The 18887-nt window shown below is 41.3% G+C and overlaps 2 protein-coding genes and 1 long non-coding RNA gene across 7 annotated transcripts in view; 2 read left to right on the forward strand and 1 right to left on the reverse strand.

The window, feature by feature from the left end:
* Positions 1 to 13096, reverse strand: part of LOC116374005 (uncharacterized) — a 34684-nt gene extending 21588 nt beyond the window's left edge. The window contains exons 1-2 of the long non-coding RNA XR_004209755.1: positions 12965 to 13096; positions 592 to 699 (exon numbers count right to left, since the gene is read on the reverse strand). This is a non-coding gene — a long non-coding RNA (uncharacterized LOC116374005). The remainder of the gene's footprint in view (positions 1 to 591; positions 700 to 12964) is intronic.
* LOC109889654 (dnaJ homolog subfamily B member 9-like) lies at positions 5154 to 9279 on the forward strand. Its single transcript, XM_020481237.2, has 3 exons — positions 5154 to 5293; positions 5898 to 6128; positions 6761 to 9279. Exons 2-3 carry the CDS (start codon positions 5912 to 5914, stop codon positions 7201 to 7203), a joined length of 660 nt encoding a protein of 219 aa, XP_020336826.1. The 5' UTR covers positions 5154 to 5293; positions 5898 to 5911; the 3' UTR covers positions 7204 to 9279.
* Positions 12473 to 18887, forward strand: part of LOC109889655 (dynamin-1-like protein) — a 28572-nt gene continuing 22157 nt past the window's right edge. For 2 of the 5 annotated variants that reach the window (XM_031823172.1, XM_031823173.1), the window contains exons 1-3: positions 13352 to 13567; positions 16614 to 16758; positions 18548 to 18583. In XM_031823172.1, coding sequence (XP_031679032.1) covers positions 13466 to 13567; positions 16614 to 16758; positions 18548 to 18583 — 283 coding nt within the window. In that variant the 5' untranslated portion in view covers positions 13352 to 13465. Of the gene's footprint in view, positions 12591 to 13351; positions 13568 to 16613; positions 16759 to 18547; positions 18584 to 18887 lie in introns of those variants that run through there. The other 3 variants (XM_020481238.2, XM_020481240.2, XM_031823174.1) reach the window with 2 other exon arrangements.

Below are 18887 nucleotides of genomic sequence, written 5' to 3' on the forward strand. Positions count from 1 at the left end.
GGGTGTGAATAGTAGACATGTAAATGCTGTGGGTGTGTCCAGCTTACACCTGTGCAAATCCATGTGTGTGTATAGCAATGGAATGTAACAACAAACCAATGCCTCAAGTCGTGATGAACAGTAGAAGGTCCACCACACACCCGGAGGGTTGTGGGGGTCCTGCCCAGAAGCCACCCCTAGCCGCTATTCATAGACACTTATGGAGATCTGAGAGGATGCCCAGAAGCCACCCCTAGCCGCTATTCATAGACACTTATGGAGATCTGAGAGGATTGGACAGGTGTAAGCAATACATTCCACCAAGCCTTTCAGAGGGTAAGGTGGAGCTCTCACCATGTCACCACCAGCCATAAATCCCTCTCAGATCTCCACAAGTGTCTAGACTCTGGGCTGTAGGGGCTAGGGGTTGTTGCTGAACAGGCCATGGGTATTAGGTAGCAGAGTCAGTCAGTCTGGCACAGAGACTGGTAATAACATCCGCCAGTGCCACATATGCAGTCAATGGAGAACATTGGATAAACTTGAATGTAGTGACCGTTTGACAAACCACACAGACACACAAAAAAAACACGCAGACACATATTACTGTACCTGATTCGCCCTCCGTCGAACCCTGATGCCCAGGCCTTTAACAGGGTTGTTATAACCCACCAGAGTGAGGCCCTCCCTGACCTCTGCTTTCAGAGACGGATTCTCAGCCTGTCGGAGACAAAGTAGGCACGGTAATACTACATGGTGAACATACACTCATTTATTCAGTTCTACATTGCTAGTTTTTATGCAAGGCCAGAAACAAAGGCCCTGGGTTAAAAGTGTCCAATCGAAAAGTCCCTACAGATAAGGCTATCTGTAATATAAATAGCCTATATGATAAGGGAACAAACAGGGCAGTGCAAACTCGTTTTGGTGATTTCTGGTAAATCATCAAAATAAATAAATCACATCTCGTTTTTGGACATAATTCTGCAGTTTTTACCTGATTAAGATCTATATCATTGGAAATTAATGTTACGTTTATATCCCTAAAACTTGATAATGATTCTGTCGCTGCTTCCTGTTGACAAGACATTTTGATAAATAGCCCAATGTCAAAACACAGTTTTAGCATGTCCAAATCAATAACAACAAGTCCTGCAACGGACAGGCGAGTATAACAAAATCAACAGTACCAAACCAAATATATGAATCTGTTTAAAGCAATTGATTTTAATGTATTGGTGATGACTGTAAACTAAAGATCACCAATCTGAAGCAAAAAGGATATGTAATGTGGTAAAAAAGCAAAGCTTCTGTAAAGTAGTAACCCATTTTCTCCACCATAAGGAAATGTGAGTAATATAACATAATTAAATATGTCAAAGTAATTCAATATGTTCATTTATGATGATAGTAAATAAAGCACACACATATTTTTACAACAATGACATTTATTTATTACTAAATTAAACATGAGAGTAAAAAATGCTCCTAAGCACAGTTTAACCAAGTACTCTAGATTAGAGCATCCATAAGGTCTGTGCAGCAGGCTGAACGTTTGACATCCCAACTACATAGTAAGACAGTTCTCTCATTGACTGACTCATCTTATATAACATTATGTACGCTATGCTGTTGCCATAGCAAAACTTGACATTTAGGAAGGCATCAGAGAGCTTAAGGGTGTGTCCCAAATGGTACCTTATTAAATAGTGCACTACTTTTGACTAGGTCGACCGATTATACTTTTTCAACGCCGATACCGATTATTGGAGAACCCAAAAAAAAGCCGATACCGATTAATCGGCCGATTGTTAAAAATGTATTTGTAATAATGACAACTATACCGAATGAACACTTATTTTAACTTAATATAATACATCAATAAAATCAATTTAGCCTCAAATAAATAATGAAACATGTTCAATTCGGTTTAAATAATGCAAAAACAAAGTGTTGGAGAAGAAAGTAAAAGTGCAATATGTGCCATGTAAGGAAGCTAACGTTTAAGTTCCTTGCTCAGAACATGAGAACATATGAAAGCTGGTGGTTCCTTTTAACATGAGTCTTCAATATTCCCAGGTAAGAAGTTTTAGATTGTAGTTATTATAGGACTCTCTCTCTCTATACCATTTGTATTTCATTAACCTTTGACTATTGGATGTTCTTATAGGCACTTTAGTATTGCCAGTGTAAGAGTATAGCTTCCGTCCCTCTCCTCGCTCCTACCTGGGCTCGAACCAGGAACACAACGACAACAGCCACCCTCGAAGCAGCGTTACTCATCGCTCCACAAAAGCCACGGCCCTTGCCGAGAAAAGGGAATAACTACTCCAAGTCTCAGAGCAAGTGACGTTTGAAACGCTATTAGCACGCACCCCGCTAACTAGCTAGACATTTCACATCGGTTACACCAGCCTAATCTCGGGAGTTGATAGGCTTGAACTACACCATGTGTAGTTAACTAGTGATTATGATTGATTGATTGTTTTTTATAAGATAAGTTTACAGGCAGTCTCCTCGTAGGTTGCAATGTATTCAGGTCGTTAGAGCGTTGGACTAGTTAACTGTAAGGTTGCAAGATTGAATCCCCCGACCTGACAAAGTACAAATCTGTCGTTCTGCCCCTGAACGAGACAGTTAACCCACCGTTCCTAGGCCGTCATTGAAAATAAGAATGTGTTCTTAACTGACTTGCCTAGTTGAATAAAGATTAAATAAAAGGTGTTAAAAAAAATATTGGTGTCCAAAAATACAGATTTCCGATTGTTATGAAAACTTGAAATCAGCCCTAATTAATCGGCAATTCTGATTAATCGGTCGACCTCTGCTTTTGACCAGAGCCCAATGGGCACTCGGCCCTGTTCAAAAGAAGTGCACTATAGGGTGTAGGGCGCCATTCTAGACCCAGCATAGAAAAACAACACATGCAAATCAGCTGCCCCAGAATCTCACCAGACACAACATGATTATGAAGGCAAAAAACACTGCTGTACTGCAAGCTGCTCTGATGTGAGGTGGTGTCAAAATGAAGGATTTAGGGCTAGAGGACTTGATCAGGATGGACAGATTGGACACACTGCCTGAAACACTGTAGTGGATTCAGCACAAAAGTTCTAACAGGATAACTGATCAGTGGAGGCTGATGGGAGGAGCTATAGGAGGATGGGCTCATTGAAATGGCTGGAATGGATTAAATGGAAGATTTTCAAACACATCAAACATATGGAAACCACATGTTTGACTCCGTTCCAATCATGCCATTCCAACCATTACAAATAGCCCGTCCTCCTATAGCTCCTCCCACCAGCCTCCTCTGTAACTGATATGTCCTAACATGACTTTGTCGGTAAAGACTCTAATTCGCAACTCAAAAGGACGGTCTCTGACACCTCTGTTTCACCACGCTCCGCACCGGGTCTGCGTTGCACCAAATGACGGGCGTCATCTCCACCCTTAACGCTAACCCAGAAATCCCTCCTTTCAATGGTGCCCTGTTCCTAAGAGCAAAGCAATAAATAGATCTTGACTCGAGGATGCATGGCTCAGAGCAGCTGCTCCCTCTGGGTGGAAGAAACACAAACAAACATCACAATTCCACTTCGGGTTAGGCCTAGTTTCATTAGCAGCAACATTAAGACTTCCAGTTTTCTGATTTAGTCTTCAAAATAATATGCGTTAAGATGCTATGTGTATGATACGAAATCAAGAATTTTTGCAGCTTTGCATAGTGCATAATGTTAAAATAACGTTACAAAAAATGTAAACTAAAGATAATTATTACTTTACACAAGATAAATAATATTATAAGGTGGAGCATGTTGATAAATGGTTCTAGCTTAAGTACACTGAACAAAAATATAAACGCAACATGTAAAGTGTTGGTCCCAGGTTTCATGAGCTGAAATAAAAGATCCCAGAAATGTTCCATAGTCTGTCCTCCTGCCAGGTGTGGCATATCAAGAAGCTGATTAAACAGCACAATGCCACAGATGTCTCAAGTTTTGAGGGAGCGTGCAACTGGCATGCTGGCTGCATGAATGTCCACCAGAGCTGAAAATTTAATGTTAATTTCTCTACCATAAGCCACCTCCAACGTCATTTTAGAGAATTTGGCAGTAGCCCTCACAACCGCAGACCACGTGTAACCACGCCAGCCCAGGACCTCCACATCTCAGACAGGCCACTTGTGGGACTGTCTGAGATCTGGACAGCTGATGAAACTAACAAGTATTTCTGTTTGTAATAAAGCCCTTTTGTGGGGAAAAACATATTCTGATTAGCTGGGCCTTGACTCCCAAGTGGGCGGGCCTATGTCCTCCCAGGCTCACCCATGGCTGTGCCCCTACCCTGTCATGTGAAATCCATAGATTAAGGTCTAATGAATTTATTTCAATTGACTGATTTCCTTATAAGGACTGTAACTCAGTAAAATCGTTTAAATTGTTCCATGTTGTGTTTACATTTTTGTTCAGTATTTAAATTCATGTAAAGAACAAAATATTTTACAGACCCTATTGATGTAGCACTAGAGTATATATATGGTGTTATTTCTTGGATGACTGCACTTACAAAGAAAGGCGCTATCTAGAACTGTCACGCCCTGGCCATAGAGTGGCTTTTATTCTCTATTTTGGTTAGGCCAGGGTGTGACTAGGGTGGACATTCTATGTTCATTTTCTATGTTTTGTTTTTCTTTGTTGTTTGGCCGGGTGTGGTTCTCAATCAGAGGCAGCTGTCTATAGTTGTCTCTGATTGAGAACCATACTTAGTTAGCCTTTTCCCACATGAGTTTTGACGGAGCTGTTTCGGTTGTTCCTCTTGTTACTTTGTATTTTGTTCTATGTAATAAAAATGACGAACACGTACCACGCTGCACCTTGGTCCTCACCTTCTTCCTCCAACAGCCGTTACAAGAACCTAAAAGGGTTATTTGGTTGTTCCCATAGGAGAACCCTTTGAATAACCCTTTTTTGGTTCCAAGTAAAACCCTATTGGGTTCCATGTAGAACCCTTTAACCGGAAAATACCAGATACCTTTCTCCATCCACTCATTGTAAAATAATGTTTATTTTTTCTTAATTAGGATGCATCTAGTGTTCTTCATACTGTAGCTACTGTCTTTGGTTTCAGTTTAATTCCGTTTTCGATTTCCCCTCTTTTTCCCCTTCTCATCCAGTAGTTGGCAGCAATAAACCTTTTCCGATGTAGTCCGCCCTAAACACCACCAAAGAGGAAGGTGCGCGATGGAGCATCAAAATATCAAAAATAGTACGACTTATTAACTGAAGTTATCCTTCGCAATTCAGCAAAAAATGTAAGTAAAACTGTATTCTTGCAGTTTTGACTTCGCATAACTCCATGATTAGGGTCATTCAATCATTGTTTTTTGGCAATCAAACTTGCTGATACTAACCATCAGCTAACATTAATTAGCAAACGTTAGCTAACGTTATATAAGATTGCTGGTGATGATGTTGGCTATGTGTCGTTTGTTGTGCCCTTATCTTTGGATGAATAAAAAATATATATATATATATCGCTAATATCGTGTCAGTTCAGACTGAGTTGTCTTAACTAACGTTAGCTAGTTCAACAGGCTCAATCTGCCTGCCTGTCTCCATCAATACTGTTAACTAGTTTCGTCAAGATGCAGATGATCGGAGTACGTGTGATATCACTTTTCTCAACTCAAGAAACGGTTGATAGTGAAATATGTCACACGATTAGCTGAAACTACATGATGTGGGAACAGTGGGGTATTTAGGTTGGAGAGTACATCAATGCTAGTAGTATACCTTTTCTGCCCACTCCTTTGCATAAATAATACAGGGTACTGTGGTCTCAGTTGATGCATTGTACGTTTTTTACACGCGTGTAGCGTCAACTGTTCTTCTTCTCCTCCCATATTTACTCTACAGAAGCCACCAGCACCATGGCAACTTCACAGTCAGCCTTCGCATTTGCAGTTTGTATCCTGATAATAACAGAGTTAATACTGGCCAAAAAGGACTACTATGACATATTGGGAGTGCCGAAAGATACCAACGAGCGTCAGATAAAGAAGGCTTTTCACAAGCTGGCTATGAAGTATCACCCAGACAAGAACAAGAGCCCAGATGCTGAGACAAAGTTCAGAGACATTGCTGAGGGTAAGCGTAATAGGGATTTCCAGGTGAACAAAGGAGAAGAGCAGTCCCGGATAAAGTAAATTAAGAGTCAATCTGGTTTATTATAAGTTGCAAGTCCAGCACAAGCAGAGGAACATGTCTAACTGGCCTTCTCTGAGCAGGCCCCTATATCCTAATCAAAAAGTGCCAAGTGTTCTGTAGGAAGTCAAAACAAAAAAGGCAGTGACTTTGTCAGGCTGCTACAGAATCGCACAGTGTTCACAGAATGTCATCAATGCAATACAATAGTGCGTCCATGTACCTCCTGTCTGGAGTCAATCGCCATCAACAGATATGAGAATCCCTAACATTTGGCTTCCAGTCTAGCAGCCATCAACCCACACCTTGAGTGTAACTCTGCAAAGGATTTTCTATTTACAAAAACTCTTAAATATGCTAAACATTGTGTTGATCATGCCAAATTAGATATGAAGTTTAGTCATCTTAAATATTCCTGTTACAGGTTGATACTTTACTGCCGTGCCTTTATTTATGGAAATGTCTACTCACGTTCCAGTGCTTTCTTTTCTTATTATTGTGTTGTTTTTTACACTACTGCTAATAGAATCATTGGTATGATCTGAAACCCTTTTTTGCAACTCTCTCATCTACAGCATATGAAACATTGTCAGACGAGAAGAGGAGACAAGAGTATGACCAGTTTGGACATGGCACATTCCATAATGATGGAACCAAAGGCAGAAACGGTCCAAACGTCCACCAGCCCTTCAACTTTGGCGACATGTTCAAGGACTTTGATATTTACAGCCAGAACCGGCACGCCCGTCACAAGAGGCACTTCGAGGATCACTTCCGGGCCCACCAGGAGGCCCATCACAGCAGACACAAGAGACACTCCCAGGGGGCTTTTGGAGCAGCGGGTGGTGGTGGCTTTGACGGCATGTTTAACGACATGAAGAAGTTTACTTTTCACAGGGACACTACTAAGCAGACTGAGAGCAGGTTTCATAGTACTACAGCGAAGCAACACTGCAGAACAGTGACACAACGCAGGGGGAACATGGTCACCACGTACACTGACTGCACTGGCTCCTGAGGACAGGGGCAAAGTCCGTATCCACATCACTTGGGTTGTGTTCATCAGGCATGAAATGGAAGAAAGCGGTTTGAAATGGGGAGGTACTATCTGAACCAGTTGTGGCTGATGAGAGGAGCTATTGGAGGATGGGCTCATTGTAATGGCTGGAATGGAATTAATGGAACGGTATCAAACACATGGAAACCACGTTTGACTCCGTTCCTTCATTCCATTCCAGCCATTTTTAAAATGTTTTTTATTTGACCTTTTATTTAACTAAGCAAGTCAGTTAAGAACAAATTCTTATTTACAATGACTGCCTCCCCTAACCCGGAAGACGCTGGGCCAATTGTGCGCCGCCCTATGATACTCCCGATCACAGCCAGTTGTGATACAGCCCGGGATCGAACCAGGGTCTGCAGTGACACCTCTAGCACTGAGATGCAGTGCATTAGACCGCTGTACCACTTGGGAGCCATTACAATGAGCCCGTCCTCCTATAGCTCCCCCCACCAGCCTCCACTGATCTGCACTTGTCCAATAAGAAAAGGTTGTTTTCATTTTCCATTGCACAACATTTTGAAATGTTTCTCTATGGTGTGCCCTAATGAACATGACCCTGCAACAGCTTGCAACTGAGTAGGCATCTGGTGGGAGCTAGGTGTTTTTGTTGATGCTGTGACCTAAGTGCTGGTCATTGCTACTTATTTGAGTTAAAGTAAGTAGCTAATGAAAACACTTGAGCAGACACTGTTTGTAAAACAATCAATAATAATAATTCAGCACTGAACAGATTTTGAAGCTTATTGCTCACAGTTTACATCAAGTATAGTTAAGAATTTGAACGTGGTAGAGGAGAATATTTTTGGGAATAGTGTTAAATTGTTTTATATATCTATTTGACCAACATTTCAAACTCGGTGCACGTTTTGGTTTTTGCCCTAACACTTCACAGCTAATTCAAATGATCAAAGCTTGATGATTAGTTGATCATTTGAATCAGTTGTGTAATGGTAGGGCAAAAACCTAAACATGTACCCCTTGGGGTCCCGGGGACCAAGTTTGGGAAACCCTGCATTAGACTATCATTCTATGTACAGTATATTAGTACCCCTCTTGAATATTTACAAAGGCTCTTACTCGTTAGCCAAAAGTGTTGAGTAACTACTACCACTCCCAGACATTTTCTGTGTGCATTTAGTAGTTTGTATAGCTTACACGACTTCATTGTGTGACTCCAGCAACCTTTAGTTGGAACAAAACGGTGTGGACAATGACGCTGGCACAGGTTTGCTTTTGGTTGATAGATGGAGAAAAATGTCAGAAATATGTCCCCTCAGTTTGAACATTTAGTGAAACTATAATGCAGCATTTTGATGTACAGCTTTGTAAAGGGATGCTCACCACTTATAATTGAAATTGGGTCAAACTATTCAGCTCTACAAGAACTCGTATGGCCAAGGGAACACATTGGAAACTACTTGCAGTTCACGTAGCCAGCTGTTTCTGTTGATGCTGTGTGCTGGCCATTGCTTCTTTGTCAACATCTTTCCTCCTGTCTGCATGGACCACTTGAATTCATCAGCTCACGTTGGTGTAAATGCAATCCAGTGTTGTTCATCCAACACCTCACAAACATCCGTTACCTGTTTCCCTAGACTTTAGACGAGAAATGTATGTTTTGTTATGTCATGTGTAAAGCCAGCACTCTTTTTTTTGCCACTGTTTGCTGGCTTTATCGTTGTGATACCTTGACCCATATAAGCACTTTCATTATTTTAATCCTTTGGATAAAATGTTTTACTTTGACAGAAAAATTGTGTATCGTCCCTGTAAATAAGTGTTATATAAAATATCAGAATTCTTTTTGCGTTGTGCTGAATTTTGGCATGTGTGTATGCAACCTCATAGTAGATATTTTGTCTTTGGTAATGCCAAGGAAATTCCCAACCCTGATTTTCTCAATACATTAATCAGTGCCTAAATATTTTGATAAGTGACTGTTGTCTTGGAAAATACATTTTGCTCCACATTGGTGCAGCATGAATCATGTCAACGCTGGTAAATGTATACTGAATAAAAATATAAAAGTAACATGTAAATTGTTTGAGCTAAAATAACATTTCCATACGCACAAAAAGCTTATTTCTCCAAAATGTTGTGCACAAATTTGTTTACATCCATGCTAGTGAGCATTTCTCCTCTGCCAAGATAATCCATCTATCTGACAGACGTGGCATATCATGAAGGTGATTAAACAGCATGATAATTACACAGGTGCACCTTGTGTTGGGTATAATAAAAGGCCACTCTAAAATGTGCAGTTTTGTCACACAACAATGCCACAGATGTCTCAAGTTTTGAGGGATCGTGCAATTGGCATGCTGACTGCTGGAATGTCCACCAGAGCTGTTGCCAGATCATTGAATGTTCATTTCTCTACCATAAGCCACCATCATTGTTTTAGAGAATTTAGCAGTACATCCAACCGGCCTCACAACCGCAGACCATGCCAGCCCAGGACCTCCACATCCGGCTTCTTCACTTGTGGGATCCTCTGAGACCAGCCACCCGGATAGCTACTGAAACTGGGTTTGCACAACCGAAGAATTTCAGCACAAACTGTCAGAACCCATCTCAGGGAAGCTTATTTGCTTGCTCATTGTCCTCACCCCAGTCTTGACCTGACTGCAGTTCAGCATCGTAACCGACTTCAGTGGGCAAATGGCTGAAGAAGTGTGCTCTTCACACGTTTCAACTGTACCAGGCAAATGGCAGACCATGAGCGGTTTGCTGATGTCGTCTTGAACAGAGTGCCCCATGGTGGTCGTGGGATTATAGTATGGGCAGGCATAAGCTTCGAACAGAATTGCATTTTATAGATAGCCATTTGAATGCACAGAGATACTGTGACGAGATCCTGAGGCTCATTGTCGTGCCATGCATCCGCCGCCATTACCTCATGTTTCAGCATAATAATGCACAGCCCCATGACACAAGGATCTGTACACAATTCCAGGAAGCTGAAAAGGTCCCAGTTCTTCCATGGCCTGCATACTCACAAGACATGCCTCTGCTGAGCGCAAACTTGAATTTTGTGCAACTTTCAGCACGCATTCACTGAGGCTGTACCCGCTTTAAGTTACAGTGGCCAAGTAGGCTACTGTGGCTATTTGATCATAATGTAGGCCTACCAGAGTGGCCTACCATCTAAATCAATTGAGAAAATGCATCCCATAACATTTTAGCAAAGAAATAGCTGTTCTATCATTCAGCCTACATAAGCAGCCAATGTGTGGTGTTCAGTATGGGCCTACATTCCATGAATCTTTTGAAAAATACATGCAGGGCTTGACATTAACCTGTTTATCCACTATCGTCTTTATCCACTATCGTCCTTCAGACAAGGAGGTGACTGAAAAATTTTGTGTTGTTTGATGCAAAAAAATGCATTATTATTCCCATACCATTATTACAGAGAATCAGACAAATTATGTTACCCTCTGCCTATTGGCTACTTAACACCCGAAGACAAAAAAAAAAAAAGCATCTGATTTGCTTTTCAAATGTATATGTTTTGTGCTCTTGTAGGAAGCAATCACTCCCCTATTGCTGATTACAAATAATCTCTAACTAGGCTAATAACTCACTAACTAGCAAAGGAAATGAACAAAATGTGCACACGTGGCTACATGCAGCTCTCGCTTTGATCCCAAAACAAGCACATCTGACCACAACTGCTCATCCTGTAGACACAGTCCAGTTTAAAGTAAACGGCACAGATCCATATATGGCAATGGTCTATTTGCATATAGGCCCACTGAAGCTCTGATGGTTTATGTTATGTAGAGTACGGGCTGAGTAGTGCGTGTCAATGCAATAGAATCCTACTCCGATGCCTTCTGCCTACAACAAAATCTCTTGCATTGTTATTTTTGTTTCATTATGTTGCATTGTTATTTTTGTTTTGTTATGTTGCATTGAAAGTGGCTAATATTGCTTTTATTTGTTTATTTGTGTTATTGACTTGTTTACTTCATGTGTAACTTTGTGTTGTTGTCTGTTCACACTGCTATGCTTTATCTTGGCCAGGTCGCAGTTGTAAATGAGAACTTGTTCTCAACTAGCCTACCTGGTTAAATAAAGGTGAAATAAAATAAATAAATAAAAATGTGATCACAATTGCCACAGTAAAGGGACACGTTGATAGAGTTAACAGGGAAAACTAGAACAGTGATCACCAACCTCTTCAAGAACACTTTGAGTCAAAATGCATGCTTAGATCTACTGCTCAGATTTTTTTTTAACATGACTTAAATGTAAGCCTATGCAACATTAACCAATTAAAAACAGTACTGTATTAAATGGTGGGCACTTTTAATAGTGTTGTTTGACAGTACGTTTTAAATAGTGGGCACTTTGAATACAGTGTTGTTTGACATGACAACGAATGGAAATGCCAGGGAGGAGTAATTGTGACAGGGATAGGAACAAACTGATGGCCAGTTTTTCCTAGGGGACACTATATAACCTTTGGCTACATTTAATGTTTTTTCTTTACTAAATGTAGCTAAAATATTCATGCTTTACGTATTCCTCTTTGATTTAGAAGATACTGTTGCACAAACAACATGCTGGTATTATCAGGCTGTATAGCTAGTTACGTTTACTCTAACTCAGTACATGTATTAGCTAGGGTAGCTAGCCAGCTAACTAGTGATTAGAATTACCGGCTATCATGATTTATACCCAACTTGCTTAGAAAATACAAACTATCCGTTTGCAGACGTATGAAACACAAACTAATAGTGTAATTATAGAACGCTGGTGGATTTATATTAAGACGCAAACTAAAAACAGCATATTTTTAATCAACAACGTTGCATGTGCTGCATTGGTCATGTAGACTGAATGCAGGTGTCACGTGATCGTAGAACAACAAATGCGCTCCTTGAGTGACAGGGGGCGGGGCTAGGGCAGTGTGGAAAGTGGCATGGAGAGAGATGATCACATTTAACAAACATTCAAATGCCTTTAAGTAAAACCCCAAACCGGTCCCTGCATCAATAACGTTATATCATAAAATACAGTATACCACCCAGTCATGTGAAATCCATAGATTAGGGCCTAATTAATTTATTTCAATTGACTGAATGTAACCCGGTAATCTTTGAAATTGTTGCACTGATATTTTCGTTCAGTGTAGTTTTTCAACATTTGTGAACTGTTCCTTTAATATTTTCCATATGTAAAGGACATATCAAAGCTGCAGGCTCAAATTAAATCTAGACTTGGTTTTCTCTATCGTAATCGCGCCTCTATCACCCCAACTACCAAACGAACCCTGATTCAGATGACCATCCTACCCATGCTAGATTACTGAGACATAATTGATCTATCGGCAGGTAAGGGTGCTCTCGAGCGGCTAGATGTTCTTTACCATTCGGCCATCAGATTTGCCACCAATGCTCCTTACAGGACACAATCACTGCACTCTATACTCCTCTGTAATCTGGGCATCTCCGTATACCCGTCGCAAGACCCATTGGTTGATGCTTATTTATAAAACCCTTTTAGGCCTCACTCCCCCCAATCTGAGATATCTACTGCAGCCTTCATCCTCCATATACAAAACCCGTTCTTCCTGTCACATTCTGTTAAAGGTCCTGAAAGCACACACATACCTAGTTCGCTGCAACTGGAACGAGCTGCAACAAACACTCAAACTGGACAGTTTTTCTCAATCTCTTAATTCAAAGACTCAATCATGGACACTTACTGAAAGTTGTGTTTGATTTGCGCGATGTATTGTTGCCTCTACCTTCAGCCCCTTGTGCTGTAGTCTGTACCCAATAATGTTTGTACCATGTTTTGTGCTGCTAACATGTTGTTGTGTTACTACCATGCCATGTTGTCGTCTTAGATCTCTCTTTATGTAGTGTTGTATCTCTTGTCGTGATGTGTGTTCTGTCCTATTTTAATATGTATATATATTTTATCCCAGCCCCCGTCCTCGCAGGAGGCCTTTTGCCTTTTGGTAGGCCGTCATTGTAAATAAGAATTTGTTCTTAATTAACTGACCTGCCTAGTTAAATTAAAGTTAAATATAACAAATATGTTTTTTAAACTCAAAGTCCCATAATGCAACGCCGAATTATTTTGTGCGCAGTTTTCTGGCCCGGGTAAAAGGTGGCAGTGTGAGGGACGTTGGATGACTTTGTGCCTGTGTTTAGCAGGCTAGTTAGGTCGTTTATTTGACAGGTACTACATTTTCAGAGCCATGGAGGCCCTTATCCCTGTCATAAATAAATTACAAGATGTGTTTAATACAGTTGGCGCAGACATTATCCAGCTACCGCAGATTGCTGTTGTTGGAACGCAGGTAAGAATCGCTGGCCAGCTAACTAGCATCCCGTCACCTTGTTTCATTCCCTTAACGTTAGCTACAGTACTGTTGTCTGTATCACGCAGTTCCACTTCGAGATATTTCATAGTACATGAACATTTACCTGTACTGTGTTTTCGAGGAAAAGTTAGCTAACGTTACTATAGTTACCTTAGCTGTAGCAACTTAGTTAGGCAGCTAGATAGTTAGCTTGGCTAGTGGCTATGAATCATGACCTGCTAACTAGTTGGTTATAGCGAATTTGACAGGCAGTGGAACCCGGCTAACGTTAGCCCTGTGTAATGTTAAAACAGCTGTGCTCAGCAGAAGGTGCCATTGAAATGTAATGGCACCACATGTACTTACTGCACATTTACCGAGTTGTTTAAACTGGTATCCCCCTCCTAGCCTTTGAAGACTTCAGTGGTTTTGATGAATGAAAACATGAATGAATTCTTCCAAGACATCCCTCCCCTTTCTTATTGGTTGAATTATCATTCATTATATGTCAGTTGGCAACCAACTGGTGCATGAACACCACCGACTGGAGTGTGGACCTCAGTTCAGCTTCCATTCACCCATGTGGTATATGCTCCCAAAAAACAATGAGATGGCACGTGGGTATATGCTCCCAAAAAACAATGAGGAGATGGCACGTGGGTATATGCTCCCAAAAAACAATGAGGAGATGGCACGTGGGTATATGCAGCTAAAAACCAATGAGGCGATTTGCAGCGCATCATGCCACAAATAAAACCAAGTTCTATTTTACCAACTGGCTAAACAGACGCACGAGCAGTGTGGGTGCAATGATTGAATGTACCAAGCTGACCACACCACCTGCGCAAGCGTTGCAAAATAAATGTACACATGTTATTCAATCATTGCACCAACACTGCTCGCGATAGGCGTGTGTGTAGCCAGACGCTAAAATAGGACTTGGTTCTATTGGTGATGTGCTGCAAGTCCCGCCTCTCCCATCACATTGGTTTTTAGGAGCATATACCCACGTGGGTGATTCATCTTTCAATGTTTAATGCTTTTACCACCTGTCCCCAAATTAATATAGTTCCTTTCAGAGTTTTTGATATTTCAACCTGCGTGTCCTGATTACATGTGGGTGGACAAAATCAACATGCGCAGGAGGATGAGCGGTCTGGTCAGCATGTAAGGGACTTCAGCTAAGTGTACCCTGTGTCCAGTGTGCCTGCTAACAGAGTAAAGATTGCCTCAAGATTGTACCTTCTTGAGGACAATGTAATGAGGCTCCAAGGAGCACAGCGCAAGCTGCTCCAAGTAGTTGGACAGTTTTGACTTCCCAACAGCAGCAGCTCATTTTGAGCAGGCCAAGGTCTACCCCAAACGCAAGTAAATTAGAGGCAAATTACAGCCTCCTTAATTTTGAGTGCTTTCATGAATGCATGGCGCGGGCCTCGTTTCACAGGAGCATTGTAAAATAAGCTTTCTCTCAATGAACCAGCCTTAACAAATGTAGTTTATTTACAGATTTAATTTTATTGTCCAACATCAGTTTTATAATTTCTTAATTTTATGGCTGCCTAGTGTCCTCTTTCCACTGCTGAATTGCAGCGGGAGTGGGGCGGCCATGTTTAGTTATTACACCTAATTGAAATGCTCATGCCTATGCTACATTTTAAATTAGAGAGTTCTAGATTGTATTTGAAAACAGATGTTATTAATTAAACATTTCATACAAATTTCCTATAGGACAGGTTGTTCGTGAATTATATTATACTAATATATTTTGAAGTTGTATTACTGTGTAGGGGTCTTGTTCTTCTAGGCTAAATGTCTTTTCTTAAATTTATGTATTAATTTATGATTTATACCAGGGATTAAGACACAATGGGTAATGTTTTTTTTCTCCAAACTTGTCATGTTGGTATAAGAATATTGTTCTACTTTATTTTATTACAACGTTACAGGCATATTTCTGTTCTGTTAAAATGAATTACAATAATCTACATGTGATTTTTGAGCACCTTGGGTAGATGCCCTAATGTGTTACACACCGAATGCAAATGGATGTCAGGTCATTTTAAATGTTGCCCATCACGTTGTCTGGTGCCAAATTATCTTAACAGAAACCCTGACTAGGGGGCACTCTTCCATCTGGTCTAAGGATAGAGATCCCAAGGCAGTGAAGGGGACGTTGCACTGCGTAGGGTGCCGTCTTTCGGATGTGATGTTAAACGGGTGTCCTGACTCTGTGATCATTTCAAAATCACATGGTACATATCGTAAGAGTAGGGATGTTAACCCGGTGTCATGGCCACCTAATCATCTCCCTTATTCCTAATTGGCATATCACTCCACCTCTCCATCTAATAGCTTGTGTGGTGAGCATTCTGGCACAAAGGTGGTCGCCCTGCATCACCCAGGTGGGTGCTACACATTGGTGGTGGATGAGACGAGGTTCTCCCTACTGTGTAAAGTGCTTTGAGTTCCTCAGTTGGTAGAAAAGCTCTATATAAATCCAATGAATTATTATCATCATATAGGCTACACCTGTACTCTTCTCTCCACACACAGCTCTTGTTGACCTAGGCGTTACCTAATAGGTTTACAGTAGCATGGCATCCTCGCTGACACCTTCACTGGTCTGTCACCTTCTTGGTCACTGTCTCAGCCCTTTGGCAACCATCTGAACTGAAGGTGCCATGGCGACAGGAAGGCAACCCCTTGGAGGCTCCAAGTGTGTGTCTGCTCTTGTCTCGGTATTCATTAGTGCTGTTCAAAAGGACAGATTCACACAGAGGGGATCTTTTGAAAAATCCTTGACCCTGTCAGTTCTATAATTGCCACACATGAATCGAGCCCAAGGTAAATTAGGTCAACTGTATCCAGGCACAGCTGAGGTGAGATCGGGTAGGTTCAAATGTTGTGGAACGATTTGACTTGTGATGAGTCATGGACTTGTGATGAGTCATTTGAACTTTAGTTTTGTAAGCGATGTTGTTGACTACTAGCTCACTTCTACTTTCACTCTGTAGGTGAGCATGCTATGTGTTTCTGTCTCCAGAGCAGTGGGAAGAGTTCGGTGCTAGAGGCTCTGGTGGGCAGAGACCTTCTGCCCCGTGGTACTGGTGTTGTCACCCGTCGGCCCCTCATCCTCCAGCTGGTCCACGTGGACCCAGAGGACCGCAGGAAGACCAGCGAGGAGAATGGTACTGTGAACACAACACTATCACTGCTTTAGGGTTGCAAAATTCTGCAAATTTTCCCAGTTTTTTTCCCAAAGTTCCCAGGTTTTCAGAAACCCTGGGTGGAGGAGCCCTCCTCTGCTTAGGCTATTCCCTTCTAATTCTGCAAGGAAATCCTCCAACCAAGGTTTTTGAAAAAGATGCCTCTGTACCTCTGCTGAGTGCAAACTTGAACGTTAGGAAAATTCTTTGCAACTTCCAGCTCGCGTTTACTGTGAACACTGAGGCTGTACCCACTTTAAGTTAGTTTTAACAGTGTCCAAGTAGGCTACTGTAAGTATTTGATCATAATGTAGGCAATGGAGAAAATCCATCCCATAACATTTTAACATAGAAATAGCTGTACTATCAATCAGCCTACAGTAGCAACCAATGTGTGGTGTTCAATGTAGGCCTAGACTCCATTAAACTTTTGAAAAACACATGCAGGGCTTAACATTACCTGTTTATCCATGTGACTGAAAATGTTGTGGTGTTTGACGCAAGAAACCACTTAACAAAATAAAAAGTATTATTATTCCCATCCCATTATTACAGAGAATCAGACACATTTTTCTACCCTCTGCTTATTGGCTACGTAGCTTATTCAAGTATGTCTCAAAATACAACACTGCCCATTTTAAGACAACAACAAAAAAAGCTCTTTACCAGACTCGCTTTTCAAAGATGTCCAGAAATGTACGTTTTGTGCTCTTGTATCGTTGACTACAAATGATCTATAACTGGGCTAATAATTCATTCAATTGCAAAGGATATGAACAAAATAGCTACATGCAGATCTTGCTTTGATCTCAAAACAAACACATCTGCTCATGCTGTAAACACAGTCCTTTTCAAAGTAAATGGCACAGATCCATATATGGCAATGGTCAATTTGCATATAGACCTACTGCAGCTCTGACTGGTTATGCCGCACCGCTCTGTGTAGAGTACGGGCTGAGTCGTGCGTGTCGATGCAATAGAATCCTACTCCGATGTGTTCTGTTTACAACAAAATCTCTTGCATAGTTGGTTTTGCGTACTAAGTCGTGTATAGTTCATTTTGTTTCGGTATGTTGCATTGAAAGTGGCTAATATTGCGTTGATTCAACACAGCAAAGGGAAACGTTAACAGGGAAAACTCTAGAAGTTGAATGAAGTTCAACCTTGTGTTTCTCTCTCTGGGCTGACATTTCTTCTGCATGGCAGTCCCAAGGAGCTGTGCTGCACGGTGTAGGGCACATGTTGTTGTAGACCCCTCTTCCCCGTCCTGTCTCCCTCATGTCTACAGCCATTAGATGACTGTTGAAATCTCTCTAGGTCAGACGTTGTCCTTCTGTGACTCTCTGCTGTTTTTTTGTCACTGTGTGTTGATAACTGGGCATATATTCAAGTCTGTAGCACTCCGTCTGAGTAGTAGCTCCTATCCAGCTAGTATCCATAATAGCTAGCTAATATACTGCAGTAAATATGGCAAGTTATAGACAAATAAATAGGCTTTCCCTTAGATTTTACTCACGTTATATCTAGAGGCTCCTGAATATTATTACTGAGCCATTAAGTCACAACAGCGTGCAATGTCATGTTACTCAATCGTCAATGTCATCCCAAGACATTTGAACACAAAACCAAGCCTGTGCCCTGCTGTTGGGAGTAGTCACACACTGGATGGATCATGCCAAAAAGTACTGCATTGCTGCAGATGGCCATGGTGCAGCAGCTAGGCTAACGGCTAACCATTTTCACCTGTCATCTGATCTCTCCTGAACCACAGACCCCAATGCCTGGAAAAACGGGCGCTATTACAAAGGTCTCCTTTTCATTGTTTCTCCTTGCCTTTTGTCTCTGTGTTCGATCATCAGCTTCTTACTCTAGGCCTATCCCTTTCATATTGCCCCCCTTCCATCCTGCCTATTGTTTTTGTAGCCTTGATTAAGCTGCCATACTTTGGCTTAACTTGATTCAGCGAATCAAGCCCAACAAGGTCAGTCTCGTGTTTCAGACAAAACACTTGATTGTCTGTATAAGGACATTCTGTATCAAATAAAAACTGTGCGTGATCGGTGTCAACTTTGTCAGAAATCATGGTAAGTATGACCTTTTTAAGGGCAAAT

Source organism: Oncorhynchus kisutch, linkage group LG4 (assembly GCF_002021735.2).
Source record: "Oncorhynchus kisutch isolate 150728-3 linkage group LG4, Okis_V2, whole genome shotgun sequence".
Taxonomy (NCBI): Eukaryota; Metazoa; Chordata; class Actinopteri; order Salmoniformes; family Salmonidae; genus Oncorhynchus; species Oncorhynchus kisutch.